At 42.6% G+C, this 20,296-nt stretch overlaps 1 protein-coding gene across 1 annotated transcript; it reads right to left on the bottom strand.

The window, feature by feature from the left end:
• Positions 1-7,484: 7,484 nt before the first annotated feature.
• On the bottom strand, positions 7,485-17,851 carry txnrd3 (thioredoxin reductase 3). The gene is made up of 16 exons (XM_049002432.1): positions 17,459-17,851; positions 16,603-16,663; positions 14,310-14,419; positions 13,148-13,252; positions 12,485-12,557; positions 12,283-12,402; positions 11,981-12,123; positions 11,606-11,721; positions 10,843-11,068; positions 10,298-10,390; positions 10,006-10,082; positions 9,350-9,506; positions 9,131-9,238; positions 8,899-8,994; positions 8,685-8,819; positions 7,485-8,496 (listed from the first exon to the last, which is right to left on the bottom strand). The coding sequence occupies exons 1-16, from the start codon at positions 17,570-17,572 to the stop codon at positions 8,434-8,436; spliced, it is 1,797 nt and encodes a 598-aa protein (XP_048858389.1). The 5' UTR covers positions 17,573-17,851; the 3' UTR covers positions 7,485-8,433.
• Between the last annotated feature and the right edge of the window lie 2,445 nt (positions 17,852-20,296).

Genomic DNA, 20,296 nt, shown 5'->3' with positions numbered 1-20,296 from the left:
TTCTCAGTGTTAAAGATGTAGTACCGTACAGCCCCCACAGTCCCGCCTGCCGGAAAACCAGATCTGCATGTCGCCAATATTGTAAATTATACATTACAAAAATAATTGAATTAATGTAATCTAAAACGCCGATAAAAAGCACAAACTACAATCATGCCATAATATTTACTTAAATATGTTCATTTACTTGCATGTTAACTAAATGTTAGGTTAATGGTTATGTGTTAAGTATTCTTTTATAACGATCCAAAACTACTGCAGAACCAGATGTACTAATAAAATATGGTTCTAAGCAAATCATGAATATGCTCTGTCAATCATTTTGTCACACTGCACAATCATATGCCAATTTGATGTAGTATCAGAACAAAATGGTAATTTAGCTATTATTTATAATTTCGCATAGTTTTTAATACATTTAAACTGTGCTTAGTACTGATCTAATTATTGCTGCTATCGGTGAATTTCTGCTTGTCGTCCCCTGGTGGCTGACGTCATGTGATTGTCCAGCTGGATCTAATTGGCTTAGTTCACAAAACCATTAACGGCACCATATCACCATCTACTATTGAGAAAAAGGTTATCCATCCATATGACATCTACTGTTTGGTACAGAAGACTTGGACTTCCCCTTCCTTGCCATCTATGATGCTTGTAAACATTTTTACTAGCAGACATCTTACTACTTCTCATATTTTGTTTCAAAATTACTTATTTATTAGCACCCTTATGAATTATATCCATCCATCCATTTTCCAAACCGCTTATCCTACTGGGTTGCGGGGGCAATGGGCACGAGGCAGGGAACAACCCTGGATAGGGGGCCAGCCCATCGCAGGGCACACTCACACACCATTCACTCACACACATGCACACCTACGGACAATTTAGCAACTCCAATTAGCCTCAGCATGTTTTTGGGCTGTGGGGGGGAAACCGGAGTACCCGGAAGAAACCCCACGACGACATGGGGAGAACATGCAAACTCTACACACGTGACCCAGGCGGAGACTCGATCCCAGAGGCGTGAGGCAGCAGTGCTAACCACTACACCACCATGCCGCCCCCATGAATTATATACTAAGTGATATTTTTGATCAGTTATTAGTGGTGAGATTAAAGATCACTAGTACATAAATTAACTATGCATACTCCTGCAGTCAGCAGTGTGTGACCCTGTGGGTTAGGGCTCTGCACTCTGGAAGGTGGCTGGTTCAAACTGTACACAAGCAGAGAAACTTTGTCACTTTTAATTCCTTGATCAAGACCTATAACCCCAAAAATCGCTTGAGGGATGTCAGACTAATGTGTGACCCCAAGATTTGCCTTTTACCTGTTGGTTTCTCATAGCAGAGCGAGATTAGATATGAAATGGATGAAATCTTGTTATACTACCTACCTGTACAATGACAACAAAAGCATTTCATAGCATTCTTTATCAGTTCAGCTAGAAAACGAACTGATCTCTTCTCATCCTTTTCTCTGTGTTTTCTTTTCACCTTGTGGATTAAAAAAATGCTGTCTCAATTGGAGGCTGCCTGAACTTCGTGGTGGGTTCATTCAAGGACATCACAAAATCTCCTAGGAGCAGAACAGGAGGAACATCATCCAGGGAGCTGTGAATTCACTCACTGACCGGTGGCAAATCTTCCGCTCTTACCTGGCTTGGTGTGGTGCTCAGAGATAACAATTTTAGCTAATTCCCACTGAAGTACCACAAAAATTGCAATGTATTCAAGCAATGATATAGTGTGCAGCAATTTGGTTCTGTATTTTGCATGCAGAAGAAAGGTAAATATCACATATCCATCCATCCATCCATCCATCCATCCATCTTCCTGTCACTTATCCAGGACAGGGTTGCAGCTAGAGAACATGGAAGCAAGGGACACAAACAAGGGGAACATAATTGAAATACCAGCCCATTACAGGGCTGACACTCAGACAATGTAGAAATGTCAATTCACTTCTATATCTTATAGAACTGCAGGAGGAAACCACTGGATTACTGCTACACCTCAAACATGAAAAGTCAAATGACAGACATAATTGCCAAGAAGTTCCAGTCATTTTTCTTCCCAGAATTGCAATTAAATATCAGTTTCTTTAACTGAATATACTAAAACAAGGATTCACTTAGTTGTGCCTAATGTGTGAACCAGTCAGTGCACGGAAACGCCTGGCCTGGCTCGGAGGAGTGAGGATGCCGAGTTTGAGCCATGAGGCCTGATCTACAGCACTGTGCAAATGTGTTTCACAGCCAAAGAAACTGATGTTTAAATGATCTTCATGTTGGTGCCAAACAGTGTGTTAGCTTAGCCATTTCTAAACTTCTTTTACAATCACCTCTGTATTTGTAGCAACTATCCAATAAACCCATGTACCAGCACACCTCATATGACTAATAAATATCTCATTGACTTTTTTAAAACTAATTAAGTGAGCTGGTGGTGAAATTTAATAAGTACATGGAATGGCTAACACAAGCTTTTTATTCTGAACTTTTTCTTGCATAAATATGTAAATATGCACCTCCATTTCCGCACTGTATCTAGCTGGGGGGTATATTGCACTGCTGCTGACCAACCCCCTCTTTCCCACCACCTGACAGGACAGGAATACATTCTGGCTTAATGCTATGCAAATTACGGTGGCGAGGGAAGCACGTAAGTTGAATGTAAATAAATCCGGTATAGCAACAGCAAAGAGGATAACTGGCCATTAAAATAAGTTAAACATTTGGGTTTTGCATCACGTGGATTAAAGCACAAGGTCTGAACTAAAAATACTTGTTAAATCATGTACAAGCATGTTAAAGGTTTCTGAGCTAACAGATTTTGTTTCAACAGAATCGCTGAAACTTTCAGATCTTTTTCATTTGAAAAACATATGCAATGTTCATATGCAAATTGTGGATCAGAGTGAGATCTCCAAGGGTGAGGAAAAAATATCAATAAGAGGGTAACAAGTTTTATAGACATATCAAAAGTATTCATACTCATTATTATAATTTACAATTCCAAATGGATCTTCATCAGAGTCCTTTTATTTGCCATGTACAAAAAGTAGAACCACTTTGTTTAGGTGATGTCATGGGGAAAGAATTCAAATACTGTCAAAGAAATCCTGTGTGCTTCTCAGGCGACCGTGTTTAGGAGGGTAGTGGCCTGGGGGAGAAGTTGCCCAGATACTGATTCGTCTTTGCACTCTGGCTCTTGCTCTCAGTTCTCACCCGGCCTGTTAGCTTTCACACTGGGAGACACTGGGAGAGGGGTCACCTATCTTGTAACCTGCTGCGATTGATTAATTATGCAGAATTCTTGGTGTTAAACTGGTTCACAGTGGCTCTTAGGTGTGCATGTCTTTGGACTGCAGGAGGAAGTCAGAGTACAGCGAGAAAACCTCTCTCACACGAGACGTGCATGTAAACCTCAAACAAACAGGGCAGAGATATGCAATATGAACACAGGGTAACCAGCGAGTCACCATGACATTCAGCAGGATTATTATGCACGAATATTTTTTTAAATCAGGCAAAGGTAAATATGGTGTATATAGCACTCTTAAGAGTCATTTCTCTTCAGGTCTAAGTTTAGCTTTCATCTGCTAAAGGATCTAATGTGAGTGTGCTTGTCGGTCATAAACTCCCTGGCCTCCTGAGTGGGGTGAATGCAGTCAAATAAAAAATGGCATCTGCTACTTGACTGATGTTCTCTCCTCATTTTTCACATAGTAACACAAGAACCAACTGATTGGTTCTAACAGCTAGTTATTATTTCTTTTTGGAGGGATCAGAATTGTCACGGGTGAATTTAGGCTTGGTTACAATGATTCCAGCAGAACTGTACTATTTTACTGAAATATCACTTTAGCATCACACCTTTCATATCATGTGATAACATATTTTCAGGTGCAGAATTTCATTCTTTAACTCAGGTGTTGTATAAAAAAATGGTCTCGCTTTTAGACAGCCGTTCTTAGGGTGGATGACTACCTCAATACTGCCCTCTGCTGGAAGAGGAGGAAAAATTACAAAACCATTCTCCTTGAAATTGACCTCTTCACTCCTACAGAAGGGACAAGATAATTATTTATTAAACTCTGAAGACAGTGCCACAGTTGTGGGGGAAAACGCGACTTATGAATCACAAGTCCGAGTCAATAAGAAAATACAGGACTGTTTAGCAGTTTAGACTTCACTCATTGAGTTGTTCAGATGGATAGTGTGTTCAGGGATCAGTGAGGCAGGTGTAATCTTCAGAGGACAACAAATAGAAAAAAACATGTTGACCCCAAACATGAAAATCATTTACAGATGGAGAATGAATGCGGTTCGCTGTAAGCTCTCTATTCCACCCCTGAATGTGTAGATTAAGTGTTTTAAGTTCTGTGTTGATTTGTTTTTAATTACTTAATGCGAAGGAAAACATTCATTTTTTTTCTGCATCACAAAGTTAATGACTTAAAACCCCCCTCTGAAAAATAAAAAACAAAAGCCAACAATCTAAATAAAATTGCATTTTTAAAATAGCAAAAATTGATCTGACAGAACTTATTTTTACTGCAGCGAAAACAGTCCAACTGCAAGATGAAACAGAATATAGTACTAATCCAACATAATTTGTCTTCTCATTCATCCATATGGTTTTACACAGTTGTTCTCGATCCTTTTCCTGGCGCCCCTGCTGCCTGAATGTCTTCAATTCAACCTATACTGCTTTTAACCTGCGACATTCATTATTACCCTATTAAGGATATGAGTCTGATTAACACAGGGGTAGAATGAAAACATTCTGAAACAGAATTGAGAACCACTCGTTTAACATGATGATAGCTTTTCAAGCACATTTCAGCCAATACCAACAGGGGGCAGGTGTGTACACCTTATGGGGCAAAACATGACTATTTAGGTCACCACAATCCCAGGAACAATGACTTCCCAAAATAGAAACAGAGGAAGTAATTCTAGTAAATTCCTAATTTCCAACAAAAGCCTTGCAGGAGATCTGATAACATTTTCTTAGTGGTATGAAACCAAAGCCCAACAAATATTTTCAACCCATCACACATTAATATCTAGGTAATTTTTTAACCTACTCCCATTTTAACACACACAGACTGGCAGAAAACAGTTTGCTTTACCATTTGTATGTATAACAATTTTTGTTTTGTCCGACACATATAAAAGCCTAACAGATAGTTTCTATTGTTTGTGTCACAATTGTCAGGTAGCATTGAACTGAGTTCCTGTTTTTATTGACTTGAATTATGTCCAAGTGACATTTACTTTAGTGTTTCACTTTAATTATACCCGGAATAATGATTATTTGTTGCAAAATTCTCTGAATAAAGAGTGAAGTTAATCTAGGTCATCACATAAGATTCTTTGCTTAACCATAAACTCACAGGCATATCTAAGTGTTTGGCTGGTGAAGTAACACTGCCAAATTATTTAGATAAGCACCTGCTGCTACGTCTGTTCGTTTTTGTTGAACTGAATCTGACCCACCTGCTCCCTTGATTTCTTTTGGTCGTGTCTTAATACTTCTAATGCTTGTAAATATGGTAGCAATTTGTTTCATTTAAATGTCACAAATAAAATCATTTGAAAGGATCTACAGATTGTCACCTTTCATAGATATGACATTTAAATCAGTGTTTTGCAGCCACCCCAATTAATTTAAAAGGTTAGATGGAGAAAAACCTAATACTATGCACTGTTGGGCAGAGTGTGGGTGCTCAGAGAGTGATGATGTGAAGGTGTATCATGGAGGAAGGACCGGCTATGCTCACTTTATGATTAATCATAGACAAGGTACCATTAATCAAAGCGGTGATGCACTTATTAGCTTGGAGTCACAGGGGCAAATGACACAAATCAATGTGTCCAGCCAGTTAAGTCCGGACAAAGGAAGCTCTTCCACTGGAATGATTCAGAAATATACCATTCGCTGTTATGACAAATGCGACAAGAACCTGGTCCGTTTGCCATGAGACTTGGAGCTGAGCTCCATTTCAAAGTCTGATGAGTGCTTTGCATTCCTGCAAGGACCTTTGTGTGTGGGACAGTTCCTCAAAATTCCCAGTAAAACATATTTCTGAACTTGCACCCTGAAACACACCTTCTTAGCCAACCTAAAATGGTTTGTTTGTGACAATTACTAAGAATTTGGCGATTTCTTATATAGTCATGCACATATTATGTTAGCTTCAGACTAACCAAGAGACACTTATAAGAGAGTTACCAATATTCTGAAATTAACCAACCCCTTTGGCAAAATCCCCAGTGCTCTGCGGCCCGATGGAATACTGGCCACTCCTAACTTAGAACATGTTCAGCCCACGATTTTACGCCAGATATATTTATTCAGCTGAACGTTTCAAAGGAGTTTATTTTCAGTGGTGGTCCCTGAAATTAACCACAATGCCACCTGCTGCCCCCAAACCGTCTTTACATGGGAGAGCTGGGTGAGATTAAATATGGGGCTGCCTGCCTCCCAGAGGCAGGACACTAAAGACAGTCACAAAAGTAGGATCCAAACTAACGGCTGGCAGGTGAGGTTATAGCTATGGCTGGTACCGCATGTAACGTGAGAGCCCAGGAGCTATGCCTTTCCACTCAGAAGGACTGCATTGGCACAGCAGCTGAAAACAGGAGACGACATAATATAGAGGGGCGTGTCGCTGCCGCTCCAAAGCCTGCTCAGTTTCATTTGCATCACTAATGCGTGGAAATTTATGTACTGGTTTCCTGCATCATAGATACTGCCCTGGCTGTAGCACACAGCATCGGCACTTAATTCTGGGACAGAATAATGGCACATTGTCCTTAAACAAGGTTAACTAACTACGCATATTCATGATAAATAAGCAGAAGAATGGGGGATAGACTTCAGAGCTTCACTGGCATGGGGTTTACAGCTTGCCCTCAAAAGAATATAGAATGAAAATCCTATACAAACTTACATTAATATTAACAGATGAGACATAACTCTGGGTCATAATACTTAAACTACCATTGATTTCCAGGAAGCTAAACTTGCAGTGGGCGCTGCAGTTCCCATAGCAACATCACAAATCCGCAACAGAGGAGAGGGGGGGGCGTGCAGACATAAAAACGAATCCCGCTGCTTTGATGCACATCCAGTGTTAAGGGCTATGACCACCCTCAAAACAATGAGAAGATGGTACAGTCATGCACTCACCGGAGATTGTAGAGGGACATAAACCTGCTTCAGTTTCAGCATGAAGCTGTCGGATCATACACTAGACATACCTTCGACCATGAGCAGACCAAGAACAGATGGAATTTGGAAAAGATCTGAATTTTACACAAGTGTGCGAACACAGGAAAGCACACAATTCAGACAAGAACACACGCAGGCCTTCCTCAGTAGAACAATATGAAGGAAAATTAATTTCTTTGGGCTGGTTCTGCCATTTAAATCTAAGCTATAACTTACTAACGCACAAAAAACAACAACAATGGCTGACATTTTATTGTGGTTATTTCTCTACAAAAAGCAAGATGCCAGCCAAAGAGTGATCATCTTTAACAGGTGTAAGTTGCTAAGAGCATATTGAAATACAGACTTCTCCCAGAAACACTGTCTATACGGTTCATAGTGATGCAAGACAAATGGACACACACTTCAAAAGACCGACATCGTATTCAAACCCAATCGATACAAAGAGGCATTAACTTAATAATCAAACGTAATGAAACGTATCATAATGAAATCAGATACGACAAAAGGTGACAATTTGAGCTTTAGTGTCTCTGTTTGATGTCAAAAGCAGACATATTCCTCACTTGTGGTAAGAATGTGGGCTATTTCAGATCTCGATTCAAGTAAAGTGTGAAAGACCCAAAAAACATAACCCAAGTTATTTTACACAGCCTTCATAGAGAATGAATTGGGGTGGAACAGTGATAGACAAAACCAACGTGGTACATTATGTGTGTGTGCACGTGTATATGGGGGGGGGCTCGGCTGCTTTCCCCAGCTGTCACTGTGAGGAACAGATTTCGTCACATGACAAACTCCCACCTTGATGGGAGGAAAGGGAGAGTACCGTTCCACGTGGAAACAACAGGCTAACATACAGCTCACAGAGAAGTGCGGCCATCTTGGAGTTGGACGAGGTTGTTCCCCTGGTTCTGTTCAGAAAAAAACATCAGTCCTGGCCCACCACAAGTGACGGGGTTAAGGGCCAAGACGTCAAGCAGCAAACGCCTTTTCAGAGCAGATTCCTCAGGGATTTTTCAGGTTCAGCAGAGTAACCCCGCTGTTTAACAGGCTGTCCTTGTGGCTACGCGTCTCCACACTCTCAGGCCTCAGGGCCTGGCTCACACACCGCCAACAGGACTGGCGTGGATGAGGGCGTGCTCAGGGTGGTGCGGACAGCGCGTTAAAACAGCAGGGTTTAACCTCAGCAGCCAGCCTGACTGATGTCTCCCCCAGACTGCTTGGTCACCGCCAAAGTAGTGAAGATCTACAACAGAAAGTAAGACAATGTGCTCCTTCACCTGTACGCATGTTCGATTCCACTGGCTAGTAGCAGTAAGCTCTCCTGAGCTGTAAATGAACAACCAAACCGGTCATTTCTTTCTGCTGTACTTCACATAAACACCAGGATGCGTTTATCGTTTTTTTTTTGTCACCGCTGAGGGCATAACTCACCTCAGCACAGGTGGGGTGGATGCCAATGGTGCTGTCCAACTGTTCCTTAGTCAGACCACATTTCATAGCCACTCCAAAGCCCTGGGTGACCTCCCCTGCATTGGGGCCCAAGTAATGGAACCCCACCACACGTTCCTGGGAAGGAGGTAGACCTTGCGTCACAAACACAAACGAAGGGGATCATGCAAAGGAAGGGGGCTGAGGAGAAACTCACATTGTCCAGTTTATTGCACAAGATCTTTGCGTAACACTTGTTGTTGTCCCTGCTTGGAACTGTATACTCTAGAGGCCACAACAGGCTATGATAGACCTAGAGAGGACACAAAGAACAAACATTTACACATGTGTTACAACTGTGTAAAACCATATGGATGAACGAGAAGACCATGGAGATGTGTTCTGTACACATTCATCCCATTATCCACACAAAGATATCATCTCGTCACCTCGACATTGTCATCGCCATACAGCTGCAGGGCCTTCTCCTCCGACAGCCCGCAGCATCCATACTCAAGTGGCGTGAACACCGTGGTGGGCACGTTGATGTAGTCACACTACGCGCAAAGTGGGGAGAGGTTAGGTTTCGGTACCCGTGTTGCCTTGGCCCTGGGGAGTGCCCCCTTTCCCACGCATCCGCCCCCCCGTGCACCTGCCCCGTGCCACACCTGGATGGTGGAGCCCGCAAAAAGGCGCCGGGCCAGGAGCTTCCCGGCCTGGATGGCCACAGGCGTCAGCTCCCACTTGCCCTCCAGGATGTCACCGATGGCGTATATGTGCGGCACGTTCGTCTGCTCCTTGTCGTTCACTGGGATCTTCCCGTTCCTGGACGGCCAGAGAAGCTCACGTTAGGTTGATCGTCGCACAGCAGAAGGTCTCTCTGGGCCTCACAATCCCACCATATCCAAATATTCAGTGTCCCTATTTCCTGCTAATAAAGCAGGAACTAACCACACTAATACCGTCACACAGAGCATCTCCTGCCCATATCCACAGCACAAGATTGATTTATCTTTTAAATATCAATTTTAAAATAACCTGTACTGGAATCACCCGCAATTTCAGATTTTTATCAGCACACCTAGATGAGCAGCTACAAGCATTTCCAGTAACTGCTCAGCTAAGCATACAGAAATGCCTTTATGATCTTTACTAAAACATTCCTGCTGCACGTCATTCTCAACGCCGCACTGCATTGCCGGCGAGCCAGATTGAGCAGTCCCCCGCCCCCTTCCCCGCCCCTCCCTTCCCCAGGTTGTGCTGAATCATGGTGACTACGGGAGTCTTTAAAGGCACAGTCACACGGCAAGAAAAGGGAACCTACTTCTCGTTGACTTTGACCCCGGCTTTATCTAGGCCAATCCCCCCGGTGCAGGCATCACGACCCACTGCTATCAACACCTGTGGATGTACAGAAGGGACTCGCACTGTCATCTTAGCTACACAATGACAAACAGACTGACTGACAGGTTAACTGAAGACAAGCGATCTGGACTGAACTCTATCAAAATCTGGGCTTCACAGACAAATAAAGGCAATAATTATTACATAGGATAGCTGCTTCTTGCTTTAAGTCAATTCCGTGTGCATAAAGATGAAATGAAGCTTCTCCATACAGTGTTGTACTCGCCCTCGATGATCTCATCCGTCTCAGTGGACTTGGCTGTCACCTTCAGCTTCCCTGGCTCACCTTTCTCCAACTCTTCCACCTGAAGAGAGAGAGAGAGAGATGCAGGAAATGGGCAAAATAGTTGCCACAAGGCATGACTGGCAGGGCGTGAGGTGGGTGACTTGTGGCTGTAGGCTGAGGGCTTGTGCGGAGGCAGACCTCTAAATGAATTAACTTGCACATCCCTTTTTAGGCATAAGACTATAGACATTATAAGCCGAAATTTAGTGAAATGCACAAAGGCAGCTGTGGACCTTTATTTAATATCCTTTGAAGTTCCCTGAAAAACAGACGTCGTATTTCGTGCAAAGATTCTTTTCTGTTAAATATGAATATACACTTAGAGTTCTGTTGCTTGGGTTATTCAGGTCTAGATTTTTAACGAAACGCTACAGCGAAATGCAGGCCTGTACTGAAAGGACCCGTAACATTAGCGCTGCTCTTCAGGATAACCATTTGAGGTATATGTTCAGCCCTGCGGGGCTCTCGCACCTTGGTGGGCACAAACTTGCGGATGAACTTGACGCCATGCTCTTCCATATGCTGCCCGGCACGGTCGGCCATGTCCTGGTCAAAACCACGAAGCAGGATGGACCGCACCATAATGGTGACGTCCAGACCCAGCCCCGCCAGGAAGCCACCGCACTCCAGGGCCACGTAGGAGGCACCGATCACCAGCGTCTTGCCAGGGCAGTAGGGCAGTGAGAAAAGGTCGTCGCTGTGGGTGAGAGAGCAAGTGTGAACTAATGTAAAAAGCAGCAAATCCCTGGATTCATCATGTCCGCACCTCACTGCAAGTCACTATACAGTGGCTGTTTACTTGCCCCGAAATATATCTTCATATGTATGATGTTCTTTGCCTGAAAACTGCAGTGAAGGTGGAAGTGAGACTTTGTAAGTGAGGGGGTGTCATATATACCGCTGTCACTGCCCCGTTTAGCAGGAAGTAAGATTCTGATAACGGACGGATAGCTGATACTGCAGCAAAGGGACAATCAGAGTGAATCATTAGCCTGGAAACATTATGGAGGCTGGCCAACAGGACAAGGCTGAACTCATGAGTGCTGTGGTCCCCTGCCCCCACCCACCAGCACCACTGGGCTCAGTATAGCTCCTTTAAAACATAAACCCTCAGGAAAGGCAGGAAATCCAATGGGCCTCTCATTGGGATTTTTAGTTAGCATGCCTGGGAAAGCAAAACTTATGGCAAAAGGGATTTTGTGTGCGTGTGGGGAGGGGCCGTCATATGGCTTGCCTGGTGATGCAGTGTTCCTTGTCCCCTGGAATACCCAAGTAACGTGGGCGCTCTCCTGTCGCCAGCACAAACGTAGCAGCAGTGTGGAAAGTCTCCTTGCCTCTCTTGTTTGTAGCCTGCTTGGAGACATTGCATCAAGCTCTTCAGAGCCAATGCCATCATGCATCCAAGAGCTCCTTCATATTCAGTAGCTTAGACAACATAACGCTAATTCTAAATCTTAATCGCGATGAACGGAAACTCGTGGCAAGTCATTGCTGTGATTTACACACAGGCGTAGAATTAGAACAACTTGAAAGCAAAAGAAACCAGTCGTTATTTTTGCAAGTATATATGAAGTTTTGAATGTGTATAGACGTGGAGTGCGTGAGCGACCTTGATTTTGTGTGGATCAACAAACTCCGCATACGAGTTGACATAGTTGACACTCTTGTCACGCAGGGCAACCCGGTAGCCCCAGTTGAGGGAGCCGATGTAGTTAGCCACAGATGTCGTCATTATGTCCCAGTTGTGCTTGACTGCAAACACAAATGCAAGACCTATGAGGGCTCTAAAATCAAGAAGTTAGGACCTAAAATTCATAAATATAAATCAAAGATTTATAGATTGTACCATATTAAAGGACACCTGTCACATCCATGACCCTCTCCTTGCAGATACCTTCCTGAACAACTCACCATTTTCCTCAAATTCCCAGCCATAACTGCGGGAATCCTTAAGTGCTGTTCCCAGCAAGGCAGTCTGGTGCATCAGTTTCTTGGGGATGCAGCCCACATTGACGCATGTGCCACCTAGACCTGTGGAGACAAATGCCAAACTCTCACGGACGAATACTGGAGGGTGAAAATAGAGCAAGACATCTGAGAAGTAGGTACTTACCCCACGTGGTTCCCTTGGGTGTGGGGACAACATAGTCTAGGACCATGACTTTCTTACCCAAGCTTGCGGCTTCCTGTTGACAAAAACCAAACCCTTTACAGCACACAACCCTCATGAGGCCTAGGAAATGGTCTTAGTTTAAGATAATTGTAACTTTGAACAAACATGACTGCCAGCTGTGGCCTGTCTTCACTGTCCACAATATTACACTTAGAGGCAGTAGAAGTCTGGAGTACTTCTTCAGAGACTCATCAAGATGTGGCTTTTATCTTACAACTACGGATGCAAAGAGACTGCAACTTCCCAAAACTTTCCATTCCATGGGAAGTGGGGGAATTTAGGAAATGTTCCAAGTTGGAGGGGAATATCTGAGAATTAATGGGAAAATTCTAAGAATTTGGCAACGTTACTCACAACCATTAAGAACCTTGAGGACCACAATATTTGTCGTCCATAAGAAATAATTAAATCAAAAGGTCATTGTCTTGCTAAACATACAACTACAAACACTCCCAATCACTTGCAGAAGATGGTCTGTTTAGTTTATATTGGATAAAGTCACTGATGAAAAAGTCTAATGGCACCCTGCAGGAATAAATGATGAGCAGCCATGTCCAGTATTAGAGTGTTATGGAGGGCAGACTGCATTTATCTAAAACTCACCTTAGAGCAGGCCAGCCCCCCAGAACCACCACCAATTACAATGAGGTCATACTCATAAGGCTCCTCGCCACTTAAAAGCTTCTGTAGGAGGCCATCCTTGTGAGCCTTTTGGGGGTGGGGGAGAGAAAAGGACAGGAAAAAAAAGGCTGACAGATGAGACAAGGCAGGATGTGACCACACAATGCTATTTCAGAAAAGAGAAGTATTAAGCGCCACCAAGACGGGGGCTGCAAGGCAGCCTGCATGCTCCCACCGTGCCAAGGGCTGGTCACCATAATGAAAAACGAGAAAACAAAGATGCCAATTCATTGTAAAGGAAGAATGATTTTAATTACCAAAATGAAATACAAGATATGCTTTTTAACACCGCAATCTGGCAAGCATCTTATCTGTAAGCCAGAGATCAAGTTGGGGAAATAAAATTAAAGCAAAAAGCTTCAACTTTCCATGCGTAAGTGAACAAAATGGCCTTTTTCTAGACAAAAAGGCAGGTTCATGCTGCAATAAACATTTTCTAAAAACAAACTGGACATTTTATACTTTAAAAACACAGACTGAATTCAGGGACTTGTATGAGGAACCTTGACAATATTAAACCATGAACACCACCACATGGTCAGCTACCTCCTTAATCCATTGGAAAACTAAGATATGAGCAAACTAATATATAATAATATAAAACTCTTCTAACATACGACCCTAATAATCTGAAATGGCCTTTTTAGCAAGACATTTGAAACCTTTCCATTACTGATAATGGAACTTTATAGAGTTACCTCGTCAAGTCATTTAAGTAATTAAGTGAACTGGTGGTATTTAATGAATACATGGAACGGCTAAGATGCTACTGGGGAGAGGTTCGGGAAGCTCCAACAATATACCAGCAACTTTTGGTAAAACAGATTAAATTATTGTTGGGTTGTTATAGTGTGAATGTGTACTTTTCATGTCCATATATTCTAATGTCAAATTATTTTAATGAGCAAACACACAATTCCCAAATAAATAGCTTTAAACATTTTTTTTCTTTTGCTTAAGACTTTTGCACAATACTGTAGAAGTGTAGAACTTTTGCTACAATGCAAAATAAGCATAATTATTGCAATTCCACTTGAATGTGACACTAGTCAGAAATAGAGCCATTAAAAGTTATTAAACTCACCTGCAATGTCTTGTCAGAACCACCGATGTGGGTTTTGTTGACAAAGACATTTGGGACCGTCTTCTGTCCAGTCAATTCAAGCAGCATTTCTTGGTAGTCAGAGCCATCATCTGAGAAAACGTTATATTATATTAAAATAATGACCACTTCCATGAAATGGATAATTAGCATTCCATATTTTGAACAATCAAGTGGTCAAATACCCCATTAATCTCATCATAATCTGATTCATTTTTGATCAAGATGGATCATTTGCAAGGATATACTTTATAAATCTAGTTTTTGCAAGCCTTTCAACATTCGACAGGAAGTAAGATATGATCAGCAATAAGTGCAGCAGTAAAAACCGCTACAGTCAAAAGATAAATCTTATGCAAGCGTAAGCCTTTCCTTACAGAAATTGCTTAATTACCATTTTGGCCAATTACACTAAAGCCATAACACAACAAGCTGACGTATACTATCCTGAATGCCACATACGAAGCAGAGGAAGATTGGGAACAATATTCAACATTAATACAAAAACATTTAACATTAATTCTAGAAACTGTTTCCTTAAAGAAAGTACAGCTTGTAATAGAGGAAAGATTCAGCATAACAACCAGTGTTTCGGGATTATTTTGACACACCCTGGATCAAGTGTAAATCCTCCAAAAGGACTAATGTTAGCACAGCTGCTGACAAGCAGATTTAAAAATGCCATCAGATAATAGGCACTTCAACTTCAAGATATGACGCAGGAAGTACATACTAGAGAGATGTAGAGAGAATGAAATGTGTCATGAACTTAAGATTTTTACTGTATGTGACACAGCAGAATTTGTGGCTCCACATTGCTAATACTGCAATAGAATTCAAATGCAAAATGTTGTAATGCAAGTTTCACAATATGAGACTTGCATGGTCTTAACTGTACAACATAATTTGCTTTGCAATACAAAGACACCTTATAACCAAGACAGTCAGTCTTAGGAGAATGACAAAGCAAAAAACGACATTTCAACCCACAAGCAACCTTTTAGGATCATGAATGAATAATGGCATTCTGGAGAAGGGCTTGCAACATCCACAGCCAATATTTCGAAAAGTTTCAAAACCAGACACTTCTAGTATCGAGTGAAAACCTAAGCACGCTATGCCACAGCATAGATGCTTTGTGATGAGTGTAATAAGATACACCTGCCTTGGGTGAAGTTAATCCACATATATAACCCTTTATTAGACCATGTACTTAGGACTCAAACAGCAAGCTCTGTTTTGATCCATGTTACAGATTAGAACACTTCTGAAAGCAGTGATGGTGACATAATTCTATGGGAACATGATACACAATGCTGGGCAGAGGGTCAGAAACATCCAGTCTGCTCATGTCCCCAGTGGCAAATATCGTCCTTGTCGGAGCCAATCACTCCATCCGTCCATTTTCTGTAACCAATTGTCACATTTAGGGTCACAGGGGATCCAGAGCCTGTCCCAGAGGCTACGGACACACGGCAGGGAACAGCACAGGATGGAGCACCAACTCAACGAAGCCAACTCAAATATTATTCATACACACACACACACACACACACACACACACACACACACCCTTACGAACAATTTCAAAACTCCAATTAACCCAGGCATACTTTTTGGACAGTGGAGGGGAAATAAGACTACTCAGAGGAAACCCCAAGATGATATGGGAAGAACATGCAAACTCCACACACATGGAGCCATGGCAGAGACCAGGTCTGAACGGTATGAGGCAACAATGCTAACCACTGCACCACCGTTCCACCCCAAGCCTGCCACTCACCACCTAAAAATGGTACAGACTGCACCACATCCACAGGCTAGACTGCAGCAATAAAATGAACAGGGCCATGCAAAACATAGGCAGGTAACAAGATCTGGCGAATTAATTCCCCTGCCAGAGGGTCAGGGTTGGTAATATGGACAGACGAAAAGCTAAATCCATAAACTGACTGAAACAGTAATGGGAAAAGGAAAGGTTCAGGATTACGGATTTGTGCCTTTTGGATTTCCTCTAGAAAGGGATTAGCACAGCAAGCCCGGTCACCAATTTCTCTCTCCCCCAAAACTTCCCTGCACCCCACTATAGACAATCTGTTTGTGGATGTGAAAGTATATTTAAACCAGCCAATAATTTTCCCCAACAAATCAGTAAATTCACTTTCCTTAAGACTAAATTAGTGGGATTCGGCTCAGGTTAATAAAGAACCACTTTCAAATTATTAACTGTAAAGAAGAAAATAGTAGTTATACATGCCTTGGGCTGTCCACTTACCCATTAAGTCCAGCTCCAATGCACTGTATTTTACATTCAGTTCATTGAACAGATCCTTCACCTTACACAGAAAAATAACACGCAATTAATACATTCATACTCCTTGAACTGAAAAACTGAACACTGATAACGTCCTGAAATAAGTAGTGTAAAACATTTTCCCAAAAGGTGAAATGAAGGATTGCAACTTAAATCCATAGCATGAAATAAAAGGAAATGTTAAAATTCGTTTGATTTTTAACGAAGGCTGCAGCGCACTACATTCTCCTCAAATGAAAGGCCTTGTTCCAGGAGTCTGACATTCTTTGGCTATGATTAAAAAAAGGTGATGATAACATTAGCACTGTGTGGAGGGAGGCAAACAAGGAGATACTTTAGGATAACTCAGTACAGACGTCTTTGTGGAAGGGAACACCGCAAATGGACTGCAGAGTGCTCCCATTGTCTCCGTGCCTGCCATCGCGATAAGTTTATATTAGTCTAGATGTCTTAGAGCCACAATATCACCATTAAGTCATTGTTAGCCCGCCACTGAAATATGATTGCAAGACAATGAGATGCAAGAATGCGGACGTTTGTCTTTAGCTAGCAAGCAGATACAGTATTTATAAGTACAATGCGTAAAGTAATTGTTCAGGCTCACGGATAGGCAATATTGCAAGATTTACTCAATATAATTATCCCTTCAGTAGTGTTACCTAGTCTTCCAGACAAAAATATGATTGTACCGACAATTAAAGAATAATGAGCACCAATTAAAGCGTTACTGGATACTTCTTAAGTAAAAGCTGAGAACACCACCTAACCTCAACGCAACTTTCTAGTAAACCTTCTAGCCACGAACATATATTTTTACCTTATTGCAGTACGGGCAGTAACTTTTACTGAAGATGAGGACCTGGTTCGTGTCGATGAGCTCTTTGATTCGGGCTTTGAGTTCGCCCCGCTCGCCGGCGCCGGTTGGAGGCATACCCGGACAACTACCAGACAGCGCCAAGTGACGAATCCTGTACAGCAATGTTTTCTCTCTTCCTTTGTCTCTCAGTCCACCTACATAAAATACCGGCAGCGTAATGACAGCTGCCCGCACTTCGATCCTTGGAGTCAGCTGTTAAAAGTTGTGGCCTTGAAATGAGCGAACGACCGACACAACCGCTCACCAAAGAAGCCCGCTAGAAATTCAGCAGTGGGACCGGATGCCTCCTTCAGCCACCGCGCGACGTTCTCGCGCTATGACTCGCGAGACGGTGTCCTGTAGCCGGAAGTGGGAAATAGAGGGCTGTCCGCGCACTTGCCTGAACCGATGAACACAAACACTAAGAGAATTGTACGTTGTTGAATTAAAATTATGCTGCCGACAGCGTACATTCAGCGATCAGATTCTTAGGTGAAACGCTCACAATAAATAGTCAGGAGGTCGTGTCTTGCAATAGTGCCTAAGTAGATAGATCGACCGGCTCCGGGATGTCGTGTACTGTCTCCACCGGGGCTCCTTGTGCGCGGCGTTTGTGTGTTCTCCTGTCGTCCTGGGGTTTCCTCCACAGTCCAAAAACGCGCCGAGGTTAATTGGAGTTGCCAAATTGCCCATAGGTGTGAATATGTCACACAGGGAATGGCGTGTGAGTGTACTCTGGGTTGGTGACCAATTTCGCCGGTACCATGTATTATGTGATTATTACTGAATGGTGTCCTTGAGTGCCCTGATAGGAGCATATAAATTACATGCATTATTATTATTTTGTTATTATTATTATTATTAGCCTCTCAGATAGGCTCCGGATCCCCCGACACGCTGGATAAGCGGTTACAGAAAATGGACGAAGGAAACACCTTGTAGAGCCCATACTCCAATCTAGGGCAGTGGTCGTTTTTTTACTAAGAATGCCGGCTAACGTAGGGATCCACCTAGTCGTGACGGTGTATTTTAAAGACCAGGGGAGGTGGCGCAGAAGGTGTCGCGATCGACCAGGAAAGTCTTACAGACAGATGCATTCAGCAACCTCCCACGACAAAGAAATACACGACGACAATATGACAACTCATTGGACAATCTATAAACGGATTAAGAGTACACTTTCAAGGGAAGTTTGTAGTCCACTTCCTCTCTATCTTCTTCCAGCTTTCTCCATGTTGTACAATGTTTTTTTTTTCCCATGTCAAAATCAGTAAAATGCCCTTTCTTTCTTTCTGATGACTAAATGAAAATGAAGGACTGTAAGGGACATGGTCATCACGACGAATTACCACCCACGTACGGTATCACTACCCACGTACGGTATCACCTGTGGAGAAAGAAATACTTGTCGTAAGAAACATTCATGTGCGATTTACAAGTCATTTGCTTTAGCAAATGCAGAAGATAATTACTTCGTTCTAAAACAGGGGTCTCAAACCCCAGTCCTGGAGGCCCAGAGCCCTGTGTAGCTTAGTTCTTTCCCTGTTCTACCACAAATGATTCAGCTCAGGAACCGTGTGATAATTAACACAAGGAGTTGAAGCAGGTGTGTTAAATGAGGGTAAACCAAAAACTTTGCCAGGCAAAGTTTATCAGGCAATATTGTGTCATTTAAATATTTTAGGATTGCAAATATCAGGTAAATGTTCACCCCCCCAGGACCAGAGATTGAGACCCCAGTTCTAAAAGGATATTACAGGATCTAGGTGTCGACGAAAGGAATCCTAATTGGACATCGCATTCCCTCTACAGTACCATAACATTTATTTAGCCTTTTTTCTAAGACATTATTAAATTGTTCCTAGGACACGAATTGCTTCCTCACTCACTTTTAAATCCATCTTCTCTTTCGACAAAGCCCCACTGATGAGTCCCCTCTATTATTTTAGGGTGATTTCCTCTTCTTTAAGAAAAATGATGACTCTAGGACTGCCTCAGATTGTTCCATGACCCTGCTGTGTATAGTTACAGTACTGGGCCCTGGCCATTCTAGGGCTGGTAGCGTGTAGCATCTTAAAGGAATCTGTTTTTTTTTTTTTTTTAAATATTCCTTAATTTGAAGTTAAAGGAATATTAGTAATCCAACTAGAAGTCATGACATGAAGCTTGACAAGGAGGTATAGTGAGAGAAAAGGTTACACAGGATATAACATCCATCCATCCATTTTCCAAACCGCTTATCCTGCTGGGTCGCGGGGGGTCCGGAGCCTATCCCGGAAGCAATGGGAACGAGGCAGGGAACAACCCAGGATGGGGGGCCAGCCCATAGCAGGGCACACTCACACACCATTCACTCACACATGCACACCTACGGGCAATTTAGTAACTCCAACTAGCCTCAACATGTTTTTGGACTGTGGGGGGAAACCGGAGTACCCGGAGGAAACCCCACGACGACATGGGAAGAACGTGCAAACTCCACACACATGTAACCCAGGCGGAGACTCGAACCTGGGTCCCAGAGGTGTGAGACAACAGTGCTAACCACTGCACCACCATGCCCATCCTAAAATATATAAATGATATTGCCTGATAAAATGTGGACGTACTTTAAAGAAAGCGTCACGTTTCTCCACTAGAGGGTACTCTTGCACAACGTGTGAAAAAGATACGTTTCTACGTTTCAGGTGTTTTTGTGTTTTTACTTTTTTGCAGTGGAGCCTTGTGTCCACACGTTTGCCCCTGAATCCTCCTTGGCATGTTTTGTACTTGCGTTTTTGTAAATAAGGTAAAAAACGA

The sequence above is a fragment of the Brienomyrus brachyistius genome, unplaced genomic scaffold (assembly GCF_023856365.1).
Source record: "Brienomyrus brachyistius isolate T26 unplaced genomic scaffold, BBRACH_0.4 scaffold68, whole genome shotgun sequence".
In the NCBI taxonomy this organism is placed as follows: Eukaryota; Metazoa; Chordata; class Actinopteri; order Osteoglossiformes; family Mormyridae; genus Brienomyrus; species Brienomyrus brachyistius.
The sequence above is the reverse complement of the archived record's forward strand: the minus strand, read 5'-3'. Positions and strand labels throughout refer to the sequence as shown.

Bases quoted from the DNA above. Each gene is read 5' to 3' on its own strand.
- txnrd3 (XM_049002432.1), bottom strand. From the start codon at position 17,572: ATGCCTCCAACCGGCGCCGGCGAGCGGGGCGAACTCAAAGCCCGAATC. The intron at 14,420-16,602 runs GTAAGTGGACAG...ACGTTTTCTCAG, and splicing joins ATTGGAGCTGGACTTAATGG to ATGATGGCTCTGACTACCAA. The intron at 9,239-9,349 runs GTGTGGCACGGG...CTTTGCGCGTAG, and splicing joins TTGCGGGCTCCACCATCCAG to TGTGACTACATCAACGTGCC.